Here is a 23,231-nt window from a genome sequence, read left to right as displayed (position 1 = left end):
ACACAATATATTTTGCCTCATAACATAAAAGCAAGCTTGAATTATTATTCTCAAAAGTCATTCTTCAATGAATTATGGTCAATTTCTATCAAGCAATTTCTCATATTAACCATCTGGACCTGTTGCAAATTGTACTTAAACTAGACAAAATTGAAAGTCACGATAAACTTATGAAAAATTGATACGTTTTGTAGTATTGAGACTCGTGAGAATTTTTTTTAAATTACGTCTACAGTGATTTTTTCTACACCGATTTGGACCGATTTTTCGGTCGGGACTGCGGTCTTAGACCGTAGACCTATTTTTTTGGTCTCACTTTATGGAAATATTTTTTTTGGTCTCAATCTATGGACCGTTTTTTTTTCGGTCTCATATATTATGAGAGACAATTTTTTTTTCGAGATCAACTATCATTCCTTTTTTTTCAAAAAAATCTCAAAAGTACACGATAAGTTCTAGAAAAAATACTGTATACATATAAGAGACGGCGGTATCAACATCAATCTGAGCTATCTCTGTTTAAACTTTGTATAATGTCAAAATATTTGATATCATGTTATAAACAATTTATCTGTAGAATCGTTCTAGACCTAATATTTCCTTTGGACCGATCTAGATCGAACTTTTATATGAGACCGAGCTTTTCTGTTGGACCGAAATAATTATGTCAAAAAAAAAAATATATAACAGTCTCAGACCCAACACTAATGTTCTATATAAAAATGGCAATATTGGGCTAATGCGAGTTCCTTAAATCAAACAAAGTTTTTAAACTATTGCTTGACCTCTTAGATATCTTACCTCATCCCATATATTTGAATAATTAGCTTATAAATGACTCAAATATGTCTAGGAAATATTGGGTTGTATGAAACGGGTGGCCCATCTAGCGGTTGCATTTTCAACTACCTTTTTTTTGACGTCTGACAGCTGTAGTAACATTCTCATGGTACCTAATATTTTGTAAAAGGTCTCCGGCTTACGAAATGGTTAAGTTTACGCTCGAAAAAAATTGGAAAATACCGAAGACTTATTTCTAAAATGGAGAGTCTTCAAACAAAACTGCAAGAAAATTACGCCGGTCGAAATAAAGCGCCTTTCAGGGAGTTTGTGGATAAATTTGTGAAGCGTGTGCACGAAACTGGTTCGTCAATGGATAAAACAACGCGGTCCTGCGTTCGTCCAGTGCACTCAATCGAAAAAGTTACTGCTGTTGGCGAAAGCGAAAAAACAAGAAAACGAGCAAGGAGCTGTCGTTACAGTCAATGATGAGCGCTATCGGGCTATGTTGGAAGATTTTTTGTTTCCCCAAATGGAAAAGGAAGACATCGACGACATTTGGTTCCAACAAAATGGCGCTTCGTGCCACACAGCCAATGTTACAGTGGATCTTTTGCTCACTGTCTTCGACAATCGTATCATAAGCCGAAACGGCAACGTCAACTGGCCACCTCATAGCTGCAATTTGACTCTGTTGGACTATTTTTTGTGGGGAACCGTCCAGGATAAATGTTATGCCAACCATTTAGAGACGATTGACGATTTGAAACACGAAATTGAAGTCGCCATTGCAGCTATTGAAGCTCACACAATCAAAAATGTACTGATAAATTGTGTCGACAGAATGGGCTACTGTAAGGCCACTCACGGAGGCCTTATGAATAAAATGGTGATTCATCATTAACCGGAATGTTGAGGCTTTCATGTAAAAAAAAAAAGTTATTGAAAAATATCCATCTGTCTTTTTTTATAGCGATATCAAAAGCAAAAAGTTTTGTGGGCCACTCTTTATAGGTATATGAGGTAAAAAAATGAATTGAGATTTTCTTCTTTTCTCGATTTTTGTTCTAGATTGCGGCTCATAAAAACAAAATTGAGTGTGGAGTGTATTCTTCGCCAAACTATCCTCTATTTATATGAACAAGCATTTAAGCGTGTTGCAAATAACCAAAATTGATTGTCTCATTAAAGAAGGATACATTGAAAGGTTTTATATGTGAGTTTTCAACATAAAAATAGTTTGAATAATTTTCTCAAAGCTGAGTGTGGATTACATTTGTTTTCATGAGCGAATTATCCTCAATTTCTGTCAACAAATTGTTCTTTTTAACTATTTTCAAGTGTCTCAAATTGCACTCTTAAAGTAGTGGAAGTTGATAGTCGTAATAAAAGAATTAAAAATTGACGTATTTTCTTTGAAAGGGGCCATATTTCGGGTAATATAATACTCTAAAATCCAATAAAGATTCTAAACAAAAGGAATCACTCTTAGCTATCTCAACTCCTCCCATAGATTTGAATACAATCCCTACAATGTACTCAAATATGTCTATGTAATATTGGACTGTGTGTGTACATATACGAACTATAAAAATAAACGGAGATTTTCTTCTTGTCTTGATTTTTAAATCTTGACGCACCACGGATATAATATGATTTATATCAAAACATACTTCGTTAATGGAAGTATCTAAGAAACATTCGCTGTTTTATTACTGTTTCTATCATTTGTTTACAAACATGTTGTTCACTTCTGATTTTAAAGTAACATAAAAACATTTATAACAAATTAAAACTCCAAAATCTCAGACTTTTCCCCTCATCATAATAATATATACAATATTATATTTTTAATTGAAGAATACAAATTGAAATCCCAGCGTTTTTAATTTAATAGTCAGTGGAATCATAAATATGATTAAGAAATTCGTGAAACGTGTTTTTGTATATATATAATGAAAATATTATCGAAATAATGATTTTTCATTATAAGAGGGGGGTGAGGGGGAGGTAGGAGACCCGGGCAAGATTCGACGCTTTTGGCTCAATTATTTACACTCACTAAAATGGGTGGGGTGATGTATCGGATCGAAATCAGAAAACTAATCCTATTGGTATTGGATAAAATTCTAAGAAATTTTGATATTTGCTCCTATATTTTATACAGTCTGGGTAAGCAAATTGTGACGTTTTTGATAGTAAGATGTAAATCAAATGTATGAATGTCAACATGAACAAAGTACTAGGACTATTTTTTTATTAAAATAATACCTTATAATATCGACAATTACAGGGAGCGGGGATCAAATTGTCGCCAAAATATTTTTCTACAAAAAACAACACAAAATATACATTTTTTAACTTTTTTATTGAAAATAAAAACTATGACGAGCATATAGGTATAGAGTAGCCATTCATTCGATATAATCACCGTTGGCATCAATAACGGCCTCAATACAGCCTCTGAACCGGCCGCAGGCTCATCTGACCATCTCATTGTCCATGTTGCCGAATACCTCCTTGATGGAGTCCATCAGGCTGGCCTTGGTGCTATGGGGATGTGTGTTGGTATGTCTCCCGACATAGCCCCAGACAAAATAGTCCAAAGGATTAAGGTCAGGAGAGTTAGGAGGCCACAAATCCTTGGTTACGACGTCATAACAGTTCTCGGTTAACCACTGCATGGAGATTTTGGACACATGGCAGGGTGCTGAGTCCTGTTACCACACCCTGGGGCTGTCTCCGGCCACCCCTTGGATCCTTCATGGACCTGGTAGGGGCATCCTCAACCATCTTCTTCACCTTGTCGACAAAGTCGGTGTCCCTGACCTTCCTGTCGGCGCCCTCTTTATGGTCGCATCAACATCCCAGGTGTCCTCTAGCGTCTTACGGATACGCTGAACAGTCCGTAAATTCAATCCTAAGGTTGAAGCAATCGTTGAATTGGAGATTTCACCTCCATTATTAACCAATGGCATGACTACGGCGGACCTCGAAAGCTCCTCGTTCCACTTATAGCTCTTTATCTCCTCATATGATGACGGCATGATGCTAACTGAACTACGTATTGTCAGCTGACGAGAATAGCTTTCCTATTTGGTAACCGGTTTTTTATTTTTTTTAATTAAAAAATAATACCCTATAATATCGACAATTATGTACTTATCAAAATATCCTCTTTCTCCGGGCACCCTTGCCTCCAGACTGTGCCAGAATACCTTACACATCTTCATGTTGTAATTATTCACGGGGTTTCACAGGGCACTCCCTGTGGCGTGGAGAGGCTGTAGCCTCCCCCCAAGGTTAAGCAAATTTTTGTTTTTTACTAGACTTTTTTTTGGTGAGGATGAATCAATTTTACACGAAAATAGGGGTATAGTTTCCTTTTTTGAAATAAAGGTAATTCGGCAAATTATTCAGCAGATCAAAAAATTTAACATTTGATTTTTTTTTCCAAAAAGTTATGAGTATTAAAGTATAAGTTTTTATGAATAACTATGGATTTTTGAAATGTTTTTTTAAAAAATTTAATTTTTTGTGAATAGATGTAGATTTTTGAATTTTAAAATCATTTTTTTTTTGTTAATATTGTTGTTGAAATTTTTATTTTTATTTTTGCATTATTTTTTCAAAAAAATCTAGAAGCCAAGCTTCACATTTTGTCTTTACACATATCAGCCTTTTTCAAAAAAGGCATTCAGAGAATCAACATTGCAGTGGGTAGTTTGCAGGCCTTGCTCAACACGAAGCCCTACATATATTTCATCGGGAAGTGACGATAAGTCCGGCGAGGAGAAAGGCTACAATTTGCAAAGCCAGAGCTTGATGTGGTTTTTCTTACACCAAGTTTGAGTGCCTTAAGGCAGCTACGGAGGAGTCTTGATGCCAACAGTTGTACCTTTCGAGGTAGTAGACATCCAACCAGGGCTTCACAACCTCGTTTATCGCCTCTTGGGAATACTTTGCTTCAATTTCAAATATCATACCGGCCAAGAAGTCTTGAAGTATCGGAAGTGATGGTACCTGAAAAAAATCATAAATATGTTTACTTTTGCCTACATTGTCTTGGTTTGTTGACATTTTGCAACTAATAGTACAGAGTATGAAATTTGATCAATTTTGGAACAATTTCTTATATATAACCTAAGATCGATTGCAAGTGATAATGGCTTTATGGAGCTCTAATTGGTGCAGTACGTTGAGCTTATGTAGGCTTATATTAAATAAAGGGAGACGACTTTTTTTTATCAATTGTAATTCTCAGAAATTTACAGAAAAATGACATTTTTTCAATATTATTTAAAATATTAAAGAATACATCGATATCGGGAATTTTTACTAAAATCACATTGGAATCGGCATCGGATTTTTTTTTTTTAAATCATCCCATTAATAATTGGACACTTATGCTATTATCTAATTTGGTTAATCCCGGTACATATTGTTAGGACCAACTTTACAGAAAGGTTTCAGGCCCTTGAAGATTGCAGGTGTCTAATATTTCTCAATATATTATACTAATCCATGTTTGTCAATCCATGACTCTTGACCAATATAAATAATCCATCATGTCTCATGATATTAAAATTGATAACAAAGCATTAAGTGATTAGCACTTAATTAACCATTCAAATTGCTATAGCGTTTGTTTATTTTTCTTTTAGATATCTGAATATATCTTAATTTGGTAATAGGTATTTTATCAGCCTAAACTAATTTTGCCATTTGTTCCACTAAGCAAAACCATTTTTTCCTTGCTATTCTTTCTTTTGCCATTTGTTCCACTTTGCACAACCATTTTTCCTTGCTATTCTTTTCCTTGCCAATCTTTCCTTTGCCAATTTTTCCTAACACTATGAAATACAGCATCGTTTTGATAACACTATCTTGTACATAGATGGTGCAAGGGATAGGATATTATTAGTACTTAATAAGTTTTGAACAACTATCAACTATTACTGAACATATAAATGCATAGTCAGAAGAATTGGCTAACTACCAACTGATTTGGGCTTTTTTTTCTGTTTCTTTTCGTAGGAAAGGTTGAGAGTTACGTTTTAGATAACGACGTTTCCAATGATATTATAACCATAATTCTAATAATGACTTAGAATTAATTGTTTTAATAGTAAAAACATTGTGTAATACATTGTATCTAAGTCATTAATCAGTATTAAAGAAAACCTATTTTATTAAGTTCCGAGCTTTGGGTAAAATACTCATTAAATTTTGAGGCAAGTATACGTCTAATTTTGTTTTTGGATATGTATTCAAAAGTTCTGGTACTCGGAATTTACCCAAACATTTCAGTCTAAAGATTCGAATCAATTATTCGAAAGGAACTTTGAATCCACTTCACTTTCCTCTCTTAATGATTCCGCTTGTTCCAGTCTTTTAATGCAATAATTAAACCCACACATATTTTGTTGTTACATGTAAATTCATGTCTACTAATAAATAAATCTATTAGTGTTGTGTTCGGGTGTGAAAATCCTAAACAGGTCTCAGAGTGGATTTACTTTTAGATCACCAAACTAATTATATCTTTTAAAAAGTTTGATCTGTGTTTGTCTCAATGAAAAAATCGGTTTGAATCGGTCCCATTCAAATATTCGGTCGAGATCCCTCTTACAGAAAAGTCGCTATAAACCGGTGCGATATAAAATTTGTTCTAGAACAATTCTATTAAAACAGTTGAATGTCTGTCGCAAGTTGTTTGCAAATGCATAAAGCTAGTTTCACGGCAAAACTCAGTTGGAATTGGTTTATAAATCATATTTGTACAACTCATTAATCAGGATAGATGAGAAAATTAAGATAAAAAAAAATTGGTCTACATATTGTGACCGAAAAATCAGTTCACATTGAACAACAGTTAATTTTGTGTCTATGAATTGAGACCCAAAAATCGGTTCACATTTAAAAAACGATGCATTTTTGGTCTATGGCTTGAGATCGCGAAATATCGGTCCACATCCGTATAGAAAAAATTACCAAAGACTGAACTGTGAAAAATATTCGTTTTCGGACCGAGTCTCAAGTAATAAATATGGACAACACTCTTAAAGTTACATATAAGTAAAATCAGTATGGACCGATCGGAATAAAAGTTCTATCTGTGATCGAAGCCCAACACTAATATATATGTATATTTACAGGATGTGAGTATGTTACTAATACATGGGATGTTGATCAAAATACAAAAAAAAATAATGCATTCGCCTACGGAATTTTGTTATTGAAATTACAGAAACGGTTGTAGGAACTTCTTCAATCTTTACATTCGTTTGTTTTGACACCTCCATTTAATGCACTATCCCATGATTCATCTACGCTGCTAGGTAGCTACACAGATCTTACAACGCAAAAAGGGCTTCACATATGTATATAATATATTCAATTGCAGACTCCGGGTATTTCCCGAAACGAGGAACGTCGTTCTATTAAGAAAAAAGCAAAAATATTCAACCCAGCTGATCGACATCTAATCAAAACTAACAGCAGAGCTGCCATTATATAAATTCACAACTACTTAAAGCACGGATCTTAATCCTATAAGTTTGTGGTCTCTGTACAGGGGACTCGTACCAGTTCGTGGATCAACCATTACTGGTCCTTACAAGAATTATTTAGTTATTTCTATATAATTTATAATCTAGGTATGAGACGATAATTAAAGGAGACTTACTACTTCACTTAATTTTGATAAGAGAAGAAGAAAACATTACGTACAAATGCAAATTCCAAAAATAATTTGTTAATCATTTTGGGTTGATCATTTATAATTGACTCATCAGATTTCAGGGGCATTTAACTACAACGCCTACTACATATTATCTCAACGCTCATTAGTTATTTGCATTCACTATAATGTCTTTCTGTTTGTTGCAAGTCTGAAAATATGACAGCCATTACTGGGTGCACTGTAAATAGTTCTCCATGATGTATAATATCATAAATATATTCTTACCTAAGAAATAACAATCTACCCAAATCCTCTCAGTGATTGTTTGCCTCACTAAAACCAACTGTATCTTCTTCTGACACATTCTGGATCCTAAGAAAGTGGAAATCACTATGTTTAGTCGTATGAATGAACCATTACAGGTTTGTGCATATATAATCTAACTTGTATACAGGGTGCACTCTATTAAGTGCGCTTTCATGTAAATCATATACATATTTTTGATATAGGAAATAACAATGTAGTCGTATCAGGGGCGTACCCCCCCCCCACACACACAATTAATAAATTTTTGATTGTTGTAAGAAAATTTAATATTTGAAATTTAAAAAAACTATATTTTTCAAATTTTATTTTTTAAATTTCATTGTCTGTGAATAGCTGTGGATTTTTGAAATTTATCTCCATAAAAATTTAATATTTGAAATTTTTTTTCAAAATATTTTTATATTAGAAATTTAATTTTTCATCAAAAATTGTTTAATTTAAAGCTTATTTTTAGTAATCTTTTACAAAAAATTGATTTTGGATTCTTATAATAAAATTTAATATATGATTTTTTATTCAGAAAATTTAACATTTCAAATTTTCATCATTACATCTTATACTTAAAATCTAATTTTATAAATTTTTTAAGATAAAATTTTATATTTAAAGTTTTCCAAAAAAAATAATCTTTTAAGAATAGCTCAGTATTTTTGACATGTTTTTCCTTAAAATTAAATATTTGATATTTTTTTCAAACAAAATTCCAAAAACAAAGCTTTCTCCTAAATTTAAACTTGCAGACGCCCATGTGTTTATCAAAGTCTAAGTTATTGGTCTTTAATGTATATTAATATAATTCATATGCATTTTCAGTATACCTATATATGTTAAAGATTTGAATTAAATATAAAAGTTAGTTTGTTAAAATGAATTTTAGATATTTTTATTTGTAAGTGCTTTAACGATTAAAAGTACTCATCAATCATCCCAACAAATCACTTTTTTCTTTCAAACTCTTATTATTTTTCTGTATTTCTTGAAGAGAGAACACTTCATATGAATTGATAGAAATATTGACTAGTTATGTGTGAGTATGCTGATAAAAAACTAAGAGTAAGACTGATAATTTCTTCTTGAGTTATCTTTTATATTATCAAAGCAAAATTTGTCTTTTAGTCGACGCCTAATTACTCTGGGCAATGCCAAATCCTACCACTACTATATAATATGTTCAATTCCATCACTTGGGTACTTCCCAAAAGGAAGAACGTAGTTCTATAAATAAAAGAGTAAAATTTTTCAAATCATCTGATTGACAACCAATCAAATCTGACAGCACTTGATTAGTAATTGTCAGGTTTGAACCCCTTCATACCTTTTCCGCTCATTTCGGGAAACTTTCCGTTCAAGGCCTCATTCATTTGTTCATTTGTTTTATCGAAAGGATCATCAAGTTTTTGATTGGCTACGTAAAACTTTTCTTTCTCAAGAGATACCACATTTGAGATACGACAAATATATCATTTGCATATCTTCACATAATTCCCCTTGTGAAAGCATGGAAGTTGCGTAGTTAGTTATAGAATATTTCATGTTACTCTCAGCTCCCCTAGTGTATAAAAAAATATTACCGTAGCCAACTAAGTTTTGATCTACAAATGGAGGTTAGATACTTTTGGCTTAAACCATTTCGCCATAATATAATATTTAAATAAATGATATTTATACGTGGATATTTCTTATTTTTGTTAAAACTGATTTTAAATCAATTTATTAAATGTTTATTGCTTAAAAACATTGAATGGGATGAAGGAGTAGTGATTTCCACTTTCTTAGGATCCAGAATGTGTCAGAAGAAGATACAGTTGGTTTTAGTGAGGCAAACAATCACTGAGAGGATTTGGGTAGATACTCAAAGGTTGGGTCATAATTTACATACAGCTGACTCCTCTTCTGACACATCATTTGATTATAATTGATAATGGAGACGGTAGAAGTGATTAGCTTTTCTTTCATTCAATTAGCTGTTTGAAGAAATAAAAGGGAATATCAATTTCAATCAAAAATGAACAATAACGACGTATTAGTTTATTTTATTTTGATATTAAGGTGAAATATCCTTTAAGTAAAATGTTTGTAAAAAAAAGACGGCCTGATGCAAAATAGTTTAAGATAGGACAGTCTAAAAACGATCATGCAGTTGTCGTTTCGGAACATTTTTTTAGATTTGGTCCTAGGATATACAATAATGTATCTGGAGAACAATAAAAATAAATAAAGAACTGAACGGCACTCATTATATACTCAATCTCTAAACCGGGCCTTTGCTATGAAATGTGTGAAGGGACTAAGAGTTGAATGATAATTATAGCATGAATGTCAGACCTAGTTTGCGTTGTAGTGGGAACCAAGTACTACTCATATCCTTTTTCTGATTAGATGAAAAAGTTTGATAACACTGACACACTTATATGATATATACTACTCGTCTACAGCAGTTGTTATTTCTTCCTCATAATCTGTCTAAGTACTGTACATTATTTCAAGTACTGGATTAGAACTGTGATCTGCATTCAAAAATGAAGACTCGGATCAAAACTGTAAATATCATATTTTTTTCGCATTAGTTCTCAAAATACCATCATTTCCCTTAACTAGAGCTAAATCAAAGGACGGCCAAGGCCGTGACTGAGATTTTTTTTTTTGGTTCATCAGCTTGGGATGCCAGCTGTATTTATTCATTAAATTCTTACATAACCTTCCTATTATAAAGGGGAGTTCTTTTAAACATTCGCAATTTTCTCAAGCCGTATCTCATCCCCCTACAAACCAGTTTTAATACAGACACACACTTGTTGAAAGAAAGTCCGGTACAAATGTTACTCTAAGGCGTCAATGGACATTATGATTCCTTAAAACAACATAACTACGTCTTCTTGTAGTCAGTACGTTGTTCACTTTACTGTTTTTTGTGCAATTTTAAAGGGTAAAATAAAGACCGTGTTTTTGGCTAAATTGATCGGGTGCACTATTTCATTTGTCCAAAAATAAAAATAAAGTGGCAAACAGGATGATGAAACCCCACTGACAATGATTTTCTAGTACTCAGTTATCGAAAAAAAACAAAAAAACTGGAGCTATAATCAAACCTAAACATATGTTATGGTTTATTAATTTACTTCACTTACTGATTTCGATTAATCACTTCGATCAGCAATAATTTTTTCTATATTCATTAGAGTAGTGTTTTTTCTTTTTTTTCGAATGCCAAATACGGCAAGTTCAAAAAAAGTTGTCAATTGGTAAGAACATAAACCAATGCAATATTGTATTTTTCTACGATGTTATCACATAGTAAATTTTCTTCAAAGTTTGAAACGAGACAATACCGGACAAGGACATCCTGGATCTAGAAAAAAGTCTAAATTTTATCCCAATGGTGTAAGGTTGACTATTAAAGCTGCCCCCTGAAAAGTATGCCTATGGCAATAACTTTTATTTTTTCGAATATGGCATTGTCTAGAACCATAAAAACAGGTTGAAGGCCTTTTAGCAGGATGGTGACCAGGCATCAAGCCTGAGAAGTCGGTAAATAAAATGCCCTACACTAAATCCAGAACACAATTTTTAATAATATGTGTAGACCATATAGAAACTATTGAGTCCTTTGAACATTGAGACTACAAATAAAGATTTTGTTTAAGTTATAGGTAGTTATTAATTATATGTAGAAAATAGTTGTGCCATGTATAAAGCAAATATTTGGAATATTAGATATTTAAACAGATGAATAACAAATGAAGTGGATCAAAATCTCTATTTTGCTTATACATTCATAGTTTCTGAACATAATTTATGCACTCGCAAGCAACGAAGAACGATACAAACAAACTTTCTCTGCAACGATACACTTTACTATGATGACATAGACTATTCAGAAGACTAAGTAATGCACTACCTAGTGGCTAGTGCCTATGCTCGACCCCACATAATAATTTAGAATTTAAGATGTTTAGGAATTGTGATTGTATATACCATAGAGCACGTTTGAAATTTGTGAAATAAACTTATAAATGAGTCAATTTTCAGTTTTCATTAATTAATAGTACTTAATACCTATAATTTATAACCATTCAGGAAAAAAACTTTACGAACACTCAATGTAAGTCTTAGATTATAAATAAGTTTTATTTATATACATTTTCATAATTTTTGTAGCTAGAGTCGAACCCGGTATAAATTTTTCGATTCCTGACTTCGACTCCCCCCCAAAAAAGGCATCGATATCACAAATCCGACTCTGTAGTCCTACCCAGCATACACCTCAAAAGGGGCCCAAAAGTTCTTAGATGATAATTTTTTTATGAACCATACAAAAATGGAATAGTTTTGATGTGACCCTCCCCTACATCCCAGATCTCAATCTTTTATATATACCTTCTCCTTCAAATTGAGAAGAAAGCCTCTAGTCTTACCATCAAAACTTTGAGGCACTGAAAAAACACAATCAATGAGCAATGGGCCATGATATCCGAAGGTACCTATAATGACTTCCAGAAGAGATTTGTTTCTGTCCGTTCACTCGAAATGGAGGCTATATTGATTGAAATATATTCATTTTCGTCTCCTCCTATATTTAATTTATATTTTTATAAAAATACATTGAAATTGATAATTATGAATTTGACTATACAGAGGTTATCAAGTGAGGCGGATCTCATTATGAATAATTGAATGTCATTAAATCGTTGGTTATGAGCCTTTCAAGATGTTCCTGATTTATCTGAACCACCCTGTACAAACAACTATGTCATAGTTCAAAACATATTTAGTTTGCATTAATAGTCTGTCCGATAGAACAATTTGCCTGTCCCGGACAGTCAGACAAAGGTTAATGTAAAACCCTGTAAAAATATCGCCTCTAGAGTGAAAACAGGCTCAAACTTGCACTACATCAACAGCCTGATTGCCGCGCGGTATCAAAAAGGAGGTAATATTGTCGCATCCTGTATTATGTATATTCGTTAACTCTCAAAACTCTGGCATTTTGTCTAACGTTCTTCAACCCTTTTCTGCATATTTCTTTAACTTTTAACAAGATCTATTTTTAAAAGTACATATACTCATAATTGGACAAAGCCCAATTTCCAAAATGAGTCAAAATATATGGGGGAAAATTAGTGATATTAACGACAAAGCATAAAAACAAAATGAAGACAGTTTCAAAAAATGGGGGAGCCATGAATTTATTTAGATAAATATTTAAAAGAAAAACATAAAAAAAGTGAGGTATATTTTAATACAAAATACTATACAATTTTATCATATATCATATTGAAATGTTTGTATTATTTGAAAAAAAAAACACGTTAAGGTTCAACAAATTATTTTTTTTTTAAACGGCAAAATTGCAAAAGTGAAAGAATAACGGGATGACAGAATTACTAAAAATAATAATGATCTCTTTTTGAGTAGGATAAGAGCTATTTGAAATGCAAGAAGATAAATTTTGTATGCCATTACAAATGGGCTGAAAAGTCCAGGGATTCACAAATAGACATAGTTTGGTTAAATTCCGCAAATTTTTGAGTTAGTATCAACCTTTAAAAGGCAGCTGTCAAAATTTCATGACAATTTGTTCTTAGGTTGGTGAGTTATTATGCAAAAAGTGACCTTACTTTTGTTAATTCCACAACAATGGAACAAAAATAATTTTTGTTTTCATTTTACACACATTTTTGAGGTGTATAAATGTTGTTCATGCTAAAAAATGGCTTAAAAGACTCCACTATATAAGGCAAATATTAATAATAGTCAAAAAAAAAAAAAAAATGAGCCCGGGACTTTTCAGACAATGTCTTATATGTAAAGTGTTAAGGGGGAAAAAACCTGACGATAACGATTACAAAAGGAAAAACGGTGGATGCGTGCACTCTTTGTCCTTTTTCCTTCATTATTTAATCATTCGAGTGTGGCCTAATATTTCCTTCTAAAAGAAGAATTCTCGCCAATCTTTGGTGTTGTAAATTGATTTAAAAATGCATAATAAAATATATATATATATGAATTTCAATATAATTACAACATTTCTACTTCACTACCGCTATTTGAAATGTCATTTAACATGTTTTAGTATGAAAAAAAAAAAAAAAACAGTAAACTTTCTTTTAGTAAAATTTTGTTGAAAAAATGATTGTTTATGTAGGTGAAAAATATTTCCCCCCCCCATTCAGGATTTTCACTAGATGTCAAAATATGATGTCATCCATTTTGGTAGCATAAACAATCAAATTTTATAACGACGAAAACACTTTTTTTCTTTAATATTAAGGAAAATAGTGAACTAACGGTCAAAATATTAATAGTGTCAAAACAGCACCAACTAATGGAAGGACTTAAACCTTACTGTCTATCAAAAATACAGCCTTACATTACGTAGCTTTGTTATATATCAGATTCATAAATGTATTGAAAATATGCTATTACATCGTTATACCCATCTTATTTCCGTGTTGTAGACAAAAATTAACTATAATATCAAAAGGAATAAGTGACTTTTCTGTAATTATCTCATTTTTCTTGTTCCTAATGAATCAAGTTATATTAAAAATTGTTCATAACTACCTTTTAATTGAAATATGAATGTTCATAAATTCGCTTCAAGTAGTATTCAATGGAGATGTTTAGTTCCTATAATGCGTGGTTTTAACCATCCTTCTAGTCTAGAATGGTGCAAACAAATTTCCGTAAGAACCCACAACACCCAACAACATTGTTTTGTATTTCGAATGTAGCAAATGGATGCCTCCAAATCTACAGATCTCTTGTGAATATATATGGTGGTGCTTCATTGAGTTTGAAGCAGTATCAGCAAAAAAACAAATCATGAGAAAACACCATAATACAATTTTTTTCACTTTGTTAATAATTATTTTGCATCCCTCAAATCTTTTCTCGTATTATTAGGCTGGTTATCCTTCCGCTTTGGTACAGGCTCTTGATTTGAGGCTTAGGCCATGCATATCAATACTGTTAGCCGTATTTTTATGACGGATGTTACTACGGGGGCAGCTACAATTTTGACTCTAACTGCATTGGTGTTTAGGTCTCTTCGAGCTGAACGTGGCCTCCCATTACAAGGACAATTGGAAAAGCACTTGGGGACGTTGTCATTGTTTTTGTCTTTGTATACCAGGCTTTTGGAGACACAGAAACGTTCAACAATGTCTTTGATCTTGTCTCCAGCGTCAATCCGCGAAGCCATTCTCTTTATTAGCTCCTCCATGATTTCCCAGTTTCTTTGTTGATTAAGCTAGAAAGACAGTCGGAGTCGCAAATAAAAGCTGTAATAAATACTGTAAGACATACCTAAATAGGTAAACCACCTAGAGCTTGCATTTTATACAGGTTTGGTTACATAAAGTTTTGTGCAATATCTTTGTGAATGAATTATTTTTTATGTGCGTATTTCAATATTATGAAAATTCAATCATAAATTATGAGATCCCTTTGACGATATAATAATATGCATGCCATATTTTTAAAAACAAAACAAAAACTGTCTAGAGTTAACCTGTGGTGTGTCAACATAAAACATTAATCAAGAAAAGGAAACTATTCTAATGTATTTTTTAAACTTCAAATATACGTACAAGCCAATAATATTTCATACACATATTTGAATCAATTATAAGCTTTGTATTCCAATTTTTGGCATGAGTTCAGATAAACAATAATATTAGCTAGAGTTTAAAACAGAGGTCACCAGCACTATGTCTGTGGACACCCAGTCGCTCTTTGGCTTCTTTTTAGTCAACCGCTTGCCTTGTTCTAAAAATATTGTATGCTTTTATTTTTTGATACATGATACTTTTTGAGCTGGTAGTCCTCAGGCCTTTTAGGAATCTTAAAGTAGCTCTCATATTTACAAAAGGTGGGTGACACCTGTGTTAAAACCTTTATTTGATTTGAGAGACATATATTGACCCCAATATGCCCCTTTCAAATAAATTCTCTCAATTTTTTTTTTTTTATTGTGACGATAACCTTTTTCTTATTTGAGTGCCATTTGCAACACATATCAAGGGTTAATATGAATAATTTGTCGGTAGAAATGGACGATAATTCATTGAGGAACACATACGTATTCCACACTCAATTTTGGTATTGTGTTGAGAGGTCATATTCAGAGTTCGAAAGCAAAACGTGTGCTAATAATAAATGCTAATCATGTAATTAAAATGGATAAGTTTTGTGATTTTTCCCTGGATATTCCGACTCTCTTGTCTTTTCTGCATAAGTAAACAATAATAAACATTTCTCAAATCTTTCATCATGAGTGAGCAAGAAGCAAAAAGACGGAGGATCTCAGACCTTCTGAATGCTAAAATGGAGGTGGCAGAGATTATGTACATTGTAAAGTACTCCAGGAGCCTCATTTTCAAGGTGACTAAGATGAAAATTGATGGAATATACATCTCAAGGAAAGAAAGAAGTGGGGGATACAACTTCAAAAGGGATTCTAAGTTTCTGGGGGACCTGAACAAGAAAATCAAGGAGGAGGTGTTCTGTACAAAACATACGGGTCAAAAAATGGTCCTGCCGTCCGACGGCAAAAATATGCCTCCCTTATTTTTCAAGGCTGGGGAGAATATCGGCCAGGAGGCTTACTACAGGTTGCTGAGGTTCATTATACTGCCATGGCTCAAGGCCACCTACCAAGAGGACAACTATGTGTGGACCAAGATGGTGCACCCTCATACATATCCACCAAGTGCCAGAAGTTCTTTGGCGACAACATGGCAGATTTTCGGCCCAAAAACATTTGACCATCATCTTCGCCGGATATGAACCTGTTGAACGTTCCTGTGTGGTGTACTTTGGAGAGGGAGACTAACCGGATATCTCACCCAAACGTTGACTCCCTGAAGGCCGCCATTGTGAAGGAGTGGAACAACTTGTCCGAGCAATTCATCATTAACTCCTGCAAGAATCTCCGCCACCGTGTGGAGGCTGTGATTGCTTCTGAGGGCGGCCATTTTGAATGAACATGTTCACAAAGTTCGTATCTCAAAGTTTTGTAAAAAATAATTTCAAAATTATTGATCAAAAAATAAAATGATTAAAATTTATCTAGAATCCGTCATTCAGTCCACGTTTTGCTTCCAACCCGTGTATGTGATGCATTAACATAAGAGGAATCTTGAACAAAAATCAAGATGAGGAGGTAATACAATTTATTTTATTTTACTCATGTATACAGCACAATATCTCATGGACATATTTGAATCAATTAATATAAAGGAATAGTATGAGTAGTTTGTTGATAGAAATTGACGATAATTTGCCAAAGAATACAAATTTAATCCTCTCAATTTTGTTGTGTTGACAGGCGACATATGGGGGGCATTTATTGTTTAAAGCTATATAGTATGTTTAGTTTGTTTGCAAGAGGCAAAATGTTTTAAAGTATTTTGTGAGTTCGCCTTTACATAAAACCCAAAATTTCATACACATATTCGAGTCAATTATAAGCTACAAATTGAAGATACACGATAATTTTAGCTATAGTTTAGAACCTTTCTTTGATTAATAAACTTATATTAGCCGGACTTTGACCTTTTTATAATAAAATCCGTTAACTTCTCTTTTTTTAAATTATGAAGTTCAATTTTGGCTACCTCAAGTGCGATCGCAACGCACCCAAACGATTAATAAGAATAATTTGCCGTAAGAATTGAACGATTATTCATTGAAAAATACAGATGTAATTCATGTAATTTTGAGAATCATCCTTCTGGATTGTTTTTGTGTTGAGATCTATTTAAATATATGCGGCATTCTGACTTATCTATTATATAAATACTTGCTGAAATTGTGAATGATTCCATTAAATTTTATTTTAAATTCCATATTTTTTTATTTCAGAGATTTTTACTTGGATTCCATATGAAACACACCTATGTTTGTGTCTATTACTGGATGGAGGCGCTTCTCTTCGCATCCCTTCTCATATACTGCATTGCGCAGTCTTCTGAACCCTCAAAGTATTTAATTTATTTATCACATTGGAATCAAGTCCTTGCTGCCATATATTATTTGGCCAAAGCTGCAAGACATACACATCATTGGAGATACTCAAATATCCTTGTTTTAATCCGTAACGCCAATGCTTCAACGTCTTTTTTCGTTACCATCATGTACTGGTTCATTGTCTATCCATCTCTGCCTCATCAAACTGATGAAGTTTTGACTCGAATGAGTCCACATGGCATCATATTCGTTTATGCTACTCTAGAAACGGCCCTTTTCTTGGATGAACGGAGATGGAAGTTTCGGGAAATGTATCATTCACTCGTTCTAGGAACGCTATGGCTCCTATTTTCTGTCATATACTTTAACTTAGGTGGAAGGAATTTTGAAACTCATGGGAATCTTCTTTATATATACGTCTTTGTGGATTGGCGAATGCCCTCAAGGACAATTTTATGCAGTTTAATCTCTGGACTCTGCCTCATCATTACTCATTTTTATTTCTCTGCCATTGACAAACTGAAAAATAAACTTTTGGATGCAAAACATACACTTCGTGTTCAAAGACAGGACTCGGAGACAGTGGAGGATCCTGTTGGAGATCCTGTTTAATCCTAAATGCATTTTTATATACTCTGTATGTCATGTAGAAAACCTATTTTTTTTAATACCAATTACTTACTATAATTTATATTAAATGTTCAGTATTATTAAATAAAATATAACATTTGTACATACATATAATACTTTTCTCTCAATGATGCTAATAGAGATAATTTTGGGCATGATAAATAAAAGAAGCCGATAATCAACATGGTAACACTGATTATTTGAATACGTTATTAGAGGAGAGTAGCTCAGCTCTTATGACGAGGGAGGTAAATAAATCACAAGAACATAGGGAGGAATAACCCTGATATCGATCTTAATTTCTACTCCGAGTCCAAAAAAGACTTACACTTATAACCAGTGGTGCTAACCAGGAGCATTTTGGGCCTACTTAAAAGAATAAAATAACAAAAATAAACATGCTAACTCGATTATTTGAATAATAATTCGAGGGAGCAGCTGTCTTGACATTATATCAGATCAGCTACAATCAGCTGTGACGAGAGGGAACAGGAGATAAACAAGAATTACTCCATTGTCAATCTGTATTTCTAAAACATTAGAGAGACCGCTCGAAATTCTTGAGCAAGAAAAGGAGCGCGCTCATTGTATTAAATAAAGAGAGAGAGAGAGAGAAAAGCACAGAAGTGCGCTCGCTGGATAGCATTACCAATTTGAGAGTTAAAGAATAATGTTAAAGATGGCGAGAAAGGACAGTTTAAGTTATGTCTCAAGATGAGTTAGAATCTTTTTTTCTATGCTGTAACTGTGCATCTCTGCTGTCTTTGCTTGACGAGTTTGCCTCACATGACGCTGGTGACTCTAAAAAGACTGGGACATTGGTTCCTTCAGAGTCACCGCCAGGTCCTTCATGTGTGGAGATTACGTTGGAAGATAAATGTGTCGTTTTTGTAAACAATTTTTATTGAAATACCTGAAATACGATTTTCTTATAAATGTATTGAGTAAATTGACAAAAGATCTCAAAATCTAACGTAAGCAGTAGTTCAAAACTTGAGAACCTTGTCTTCAAGTTCAAGGTAATTATCAGGCTTAACTGGATGATAGTACACAAAACCTCGTAAATACATGTCCCCTAAGACAGTGGTTCAGTAAAAAACTTGTGCCTAAGGCACACGAAAGGACAAATAAAAATTTCTAGGTTTTTGATTTTTTTTCTTAAATTTAATCTTTTTGAAAAAAACAAAAATCAAAACCAAGCCCCCAGCCCTTTAAAAAAAAATCCTGCAAACTCCTTTGAAATAAATACATATGTACTTCAGAGTACTGGCCAAAGAAAGTTATGAAAGAGATTTCACTTATTTAAAAAAAAAAACGTATTAAAAATAAAATATATTTTCATCAGTTATTGTAATATGCACTGTGAAACAGTAATGTTGATTGAAAGGATTTTCGGCGGAATATCAGCATTTCAGATGTCAGCCATTTTGGGGTTGTAAAAAACCATGTTTTAAAACAATTAAACCCCTTTTTTCGTTAGTATTAATGAAAATAGTAAACTATTGGATCTCAAAATTGGACCAACAAACAAAAGGACTTAAATATCGCTCTCCATCAAAATATATCTTTGTGTCCGAGGGTTTTATTATGTATCTGACCCTAAAGGGTATTAGAAATATGTTATTACATCATTATACTATCTCATTTACATATTGTAGATCAAAATTAAATATTAAAATATTTTTCTCCAATTATCTTACTTTTTTGTAACTAATGGTTAAAAAAAAATATAATTGTACAAAGGCAGCCATTTTTATGGATTTTCAGTAGATATTAGTTTGATTTAATTCAAATATCACTGATTTCATTGCAATCAAATAGTATTCCATGCAAACCAATAAATATTTTTATTCTTAAAACCATTTGATTGGCTTTTATATCATAGTTTATTGGAAATTTGTACATTTTATGTAGTAGTTGTACCACTTTGAGCTCCTAAATTGGCGTTCCCTTCAATTATGATACTATTTATGACGTGAAAGAAAATCCTCTCTAGAGAGCCTTTGACAATTAACGTACTTTTTAGTTGCGTTGACTAGGAAATCTACAATTGTTTCAAACTTGTCAAAAGATAAAAAACAGCTTCAATCGGGCAATATTTCAGGTATTTAAAATAATAAGTCGAATACTTAAAATTCAAGAAGTACTTATACTTTACTTAAGAAGTAAGTACTAGAGAGTTGGCGATCATACTATTTTTTTATTCCTACCTCAGTAGATCCACGTGGTTTTTCCTCCTTATTCAGTTATTAAAAGAATCCTGTGGTTTATACTTGAGGTGATTCGATAATAATTGAAGGAGAGGGGTATGATTTTAATTATTATATCAAGTTCTTTCTGCATCAGACAATTGGTGAACTCCAAGCTCCAGGATCCTATCAACGGCGTGTAGGGTCCCAAAGGTGTAGGAGGAGAAGGATGTTGGATGTTTTGAGTAATTCCTCTGGGGAGGTGGGGGGAGGGGGTGGTGGACCTATTGAGCACTTTTTGTAGTAAGTGCAGCGCAGGGTTCTAGGGTTTAATCCCCTTCCTTCATTATGTTACATTCGGCCCTGGCATGGAGTCATTTTATTTACTACTACACTTACGAAGTATCATAGAATGGACTCTTACGATGTTTTTATAACTCCAAATCCAGAACCCTATCAATTTTTAATTTCTAGATCTTTCTAAATGTATTGTTGCTGTACTGGTTGCAATACAGGCGCCAAAGTCAAGAGAGGATATCTTGTTCATGAACTTGAACCTTAAGGTTATAAATGTGTCCTTTGATTCCTTTCCAAGAGATGCTAACCTTGGGACTAAATGGTTGAGCCTTAATCCAGGAAAAAACTAGACATCCAGACAGCATTCAAAAAATATACAACAAGAATTTTGCCGATTCATGTTTCAAGGAAGAAAAATTCCAAAATAATACTTTACTATCTTTATATCCGGGTATCCTATTATTTGAAAGTGTCATCTAATCCAAGACTTAACGTGAGTTCATCTTCTGAAGAAATGAAATATATTTTATTCTTTTGCCTTAAAATTAAATACAAACCAACTTTAATTTTTAGATCAAGAAAAGAACAAATCAAACTTGATGATCTAATAAAAGAATCTGTTGAGAGAGACAAAGTTGAAAATATGAAGGATTTGTATGAAAAATATGACCGTTCTTGTAAGCTAATGGATATACAGGAAATGTGGAACGATTTGTGTACCTCTTTTTTAAAATTTTGATTATAGATAACTGTCCAAGAGTTGCATTTAGTTTGACAATCAATAAAGATTTGTATTTTTTTCTTGAATATCGGGAAAATGTCTTAACCCCCTAAAAATGTTATTAATATTTGTCTTGTACAAGAAATCCCTCTGGTTTCAAATGTGAAAAATATTTTATCCTATTTAAGTAGTTATTAGGAGAAAACATAACCTTTTATTTGAGAGGATATCATGGCTAATTTCAGAGAAAAAAGTAATCATCTTGAATTTATACAAGTACAGCTACTCCTTAATTCAAAACTTCATATGACAGGAGATATTCTCCACTAATTCTAAGAATGTATGTGTTATGTCAAACAACAAGTCCGACTTTTATCGAAAAATAATTTCGTCCGTCTTAATTGTTCTCCCTTCAGAAAAGCACATCAAATGACTCATCAGCATTTTATCAATGGAAGTATAGGAATAGATAACTCAACATCTGATTATTTCAGTTGTAAAATATCTTCGCTCGATACTATGGACAGAAATATCTCTATCATCATAGACGAGGTGTATTCTGCTCAAAGAGTTGAGTTGTCGGGCGAAAAGCTCTACAGATATGAGTATAATGGATCGACCAAAACAATCATGTATTTTATGGCTAAAAGGTGTCTTAAACAGGTATAACAACGTAGTTGCAATGGTTCCTCTATCAAGAATTGATTCAAAAGTCATGAAAAAATGGTTCATAAATGTTCCCAAAGACTTGTGTGAGCGAGTGATTTTATGTTTCTGAACGTAGTTCATATATACCATTTACTAAAGTTTATATTTGAGTGTGATACTGTCTGTGAAATTGTCTTCTTTCTTATAAAGATCCTCAAAATGTACTTATATCTAGTCTAAAAGAAATGCTGATGTGTTTAAACCATGTGACATGGATTGTCTACAGCGTGTGCCGATGGCCGTGAATTTTTAACTTATTTGAATTTCGTTGCTTCAATATTGTTGTTTGTTTTATTTTCGAAAAATTATATTAAAAATATGAATAGTCAGCTTCATTGAAAAAAACAAAGACTGTCAAAAAAAAAATGATTCAGGGAATAAAATTGCAAAAGTCAAAAATTTCAAAAATACATTCTTGTATTTTTGTATATTGTATGGGTTTCTATGTAATGTACAAAGTTATAATTGCAAGGATGTATTGTGTTTTTATTTTTATTGATTCAGGTGTTGGGGTATCAGAATTAATAGAATCATTCTTAGAATTCAAAAACTATTTATATCGTAAATCTTTTCAAATGAGAATAAGATTTGAAAATAATATTATTTAGGGACATTGTAGAACTTTGAACTGTATATATATGTATTATGATTTCATGTGAATGTTTACTAGTGTGACAACAAAAACAGAGAAAAAAAATTGCACTCCTCATCTCTCTAGTACTCCCAGACTTAAGTAAGTACTAGAGAGATATTCTTGGGGCTATCCTTACTTAGTATTCGATATATTCAGAGTTTGATGCAAAATTGAGAGAGTAATTGTCCATTGAAAAGCGTTATTTAACTAGGACAAACGTTTAAAAAGTATTTATTGTCAGCTGTCAACTTTTTTACTCTTTTTCCCCCATGCCAGTATTCTGATCAT

At 32.7% G+C, this 23,231-nt stretch overlaps 1 protein-coding gene across 2 annotated transcripts in view; it reads left to right on the top strand.

Moving 5' to 3' along the window:
- Positions 1–18,508, top strand: part of LOC121121746 (protein rolling stone) — a 41,860-nt gene extending 23,352 nt beyond the window's left edge. For both annotated transcript variants that reach the window (XM_040716724.2, XM_071889975.1), the window contains one exon: positions 17,660–18,508. In XM_040716724.2, the coding sequence (XP_040572658.1) occupies positions 17,660–18,376 (717 nt within the window). In that variant the 3' untranslated portion in view covers positions 18,377–18,508. The remainder of the gene's footprint in view (positions 1–17,659) is intronic.
- Positions 18,509–23,231: the final 4,723 nt, after the last annotated feature.

Source organism: Lepeophtheirus salmonis, chromosome 7 (assembly GCF_016086655.4).
Source record: "Lepeophtheirus salmonis chromosome 7, UVic_Lsal_1.4, whole genome shotgun sequence".
In the NCBI taxonomy this organism is placed as follows: Eukaryota; Metazoa; Arthropoda; class Copepoda; order Siphonostomatoida; family Caligidae; genus Lepeophtheirus; species Lepeophtheirus salmonis.
The sequence above is the reverse complement of the archived record's forward strand: the minus strand, read 5'-3'. Positions and strand labels throughout refer to the sequence as shown.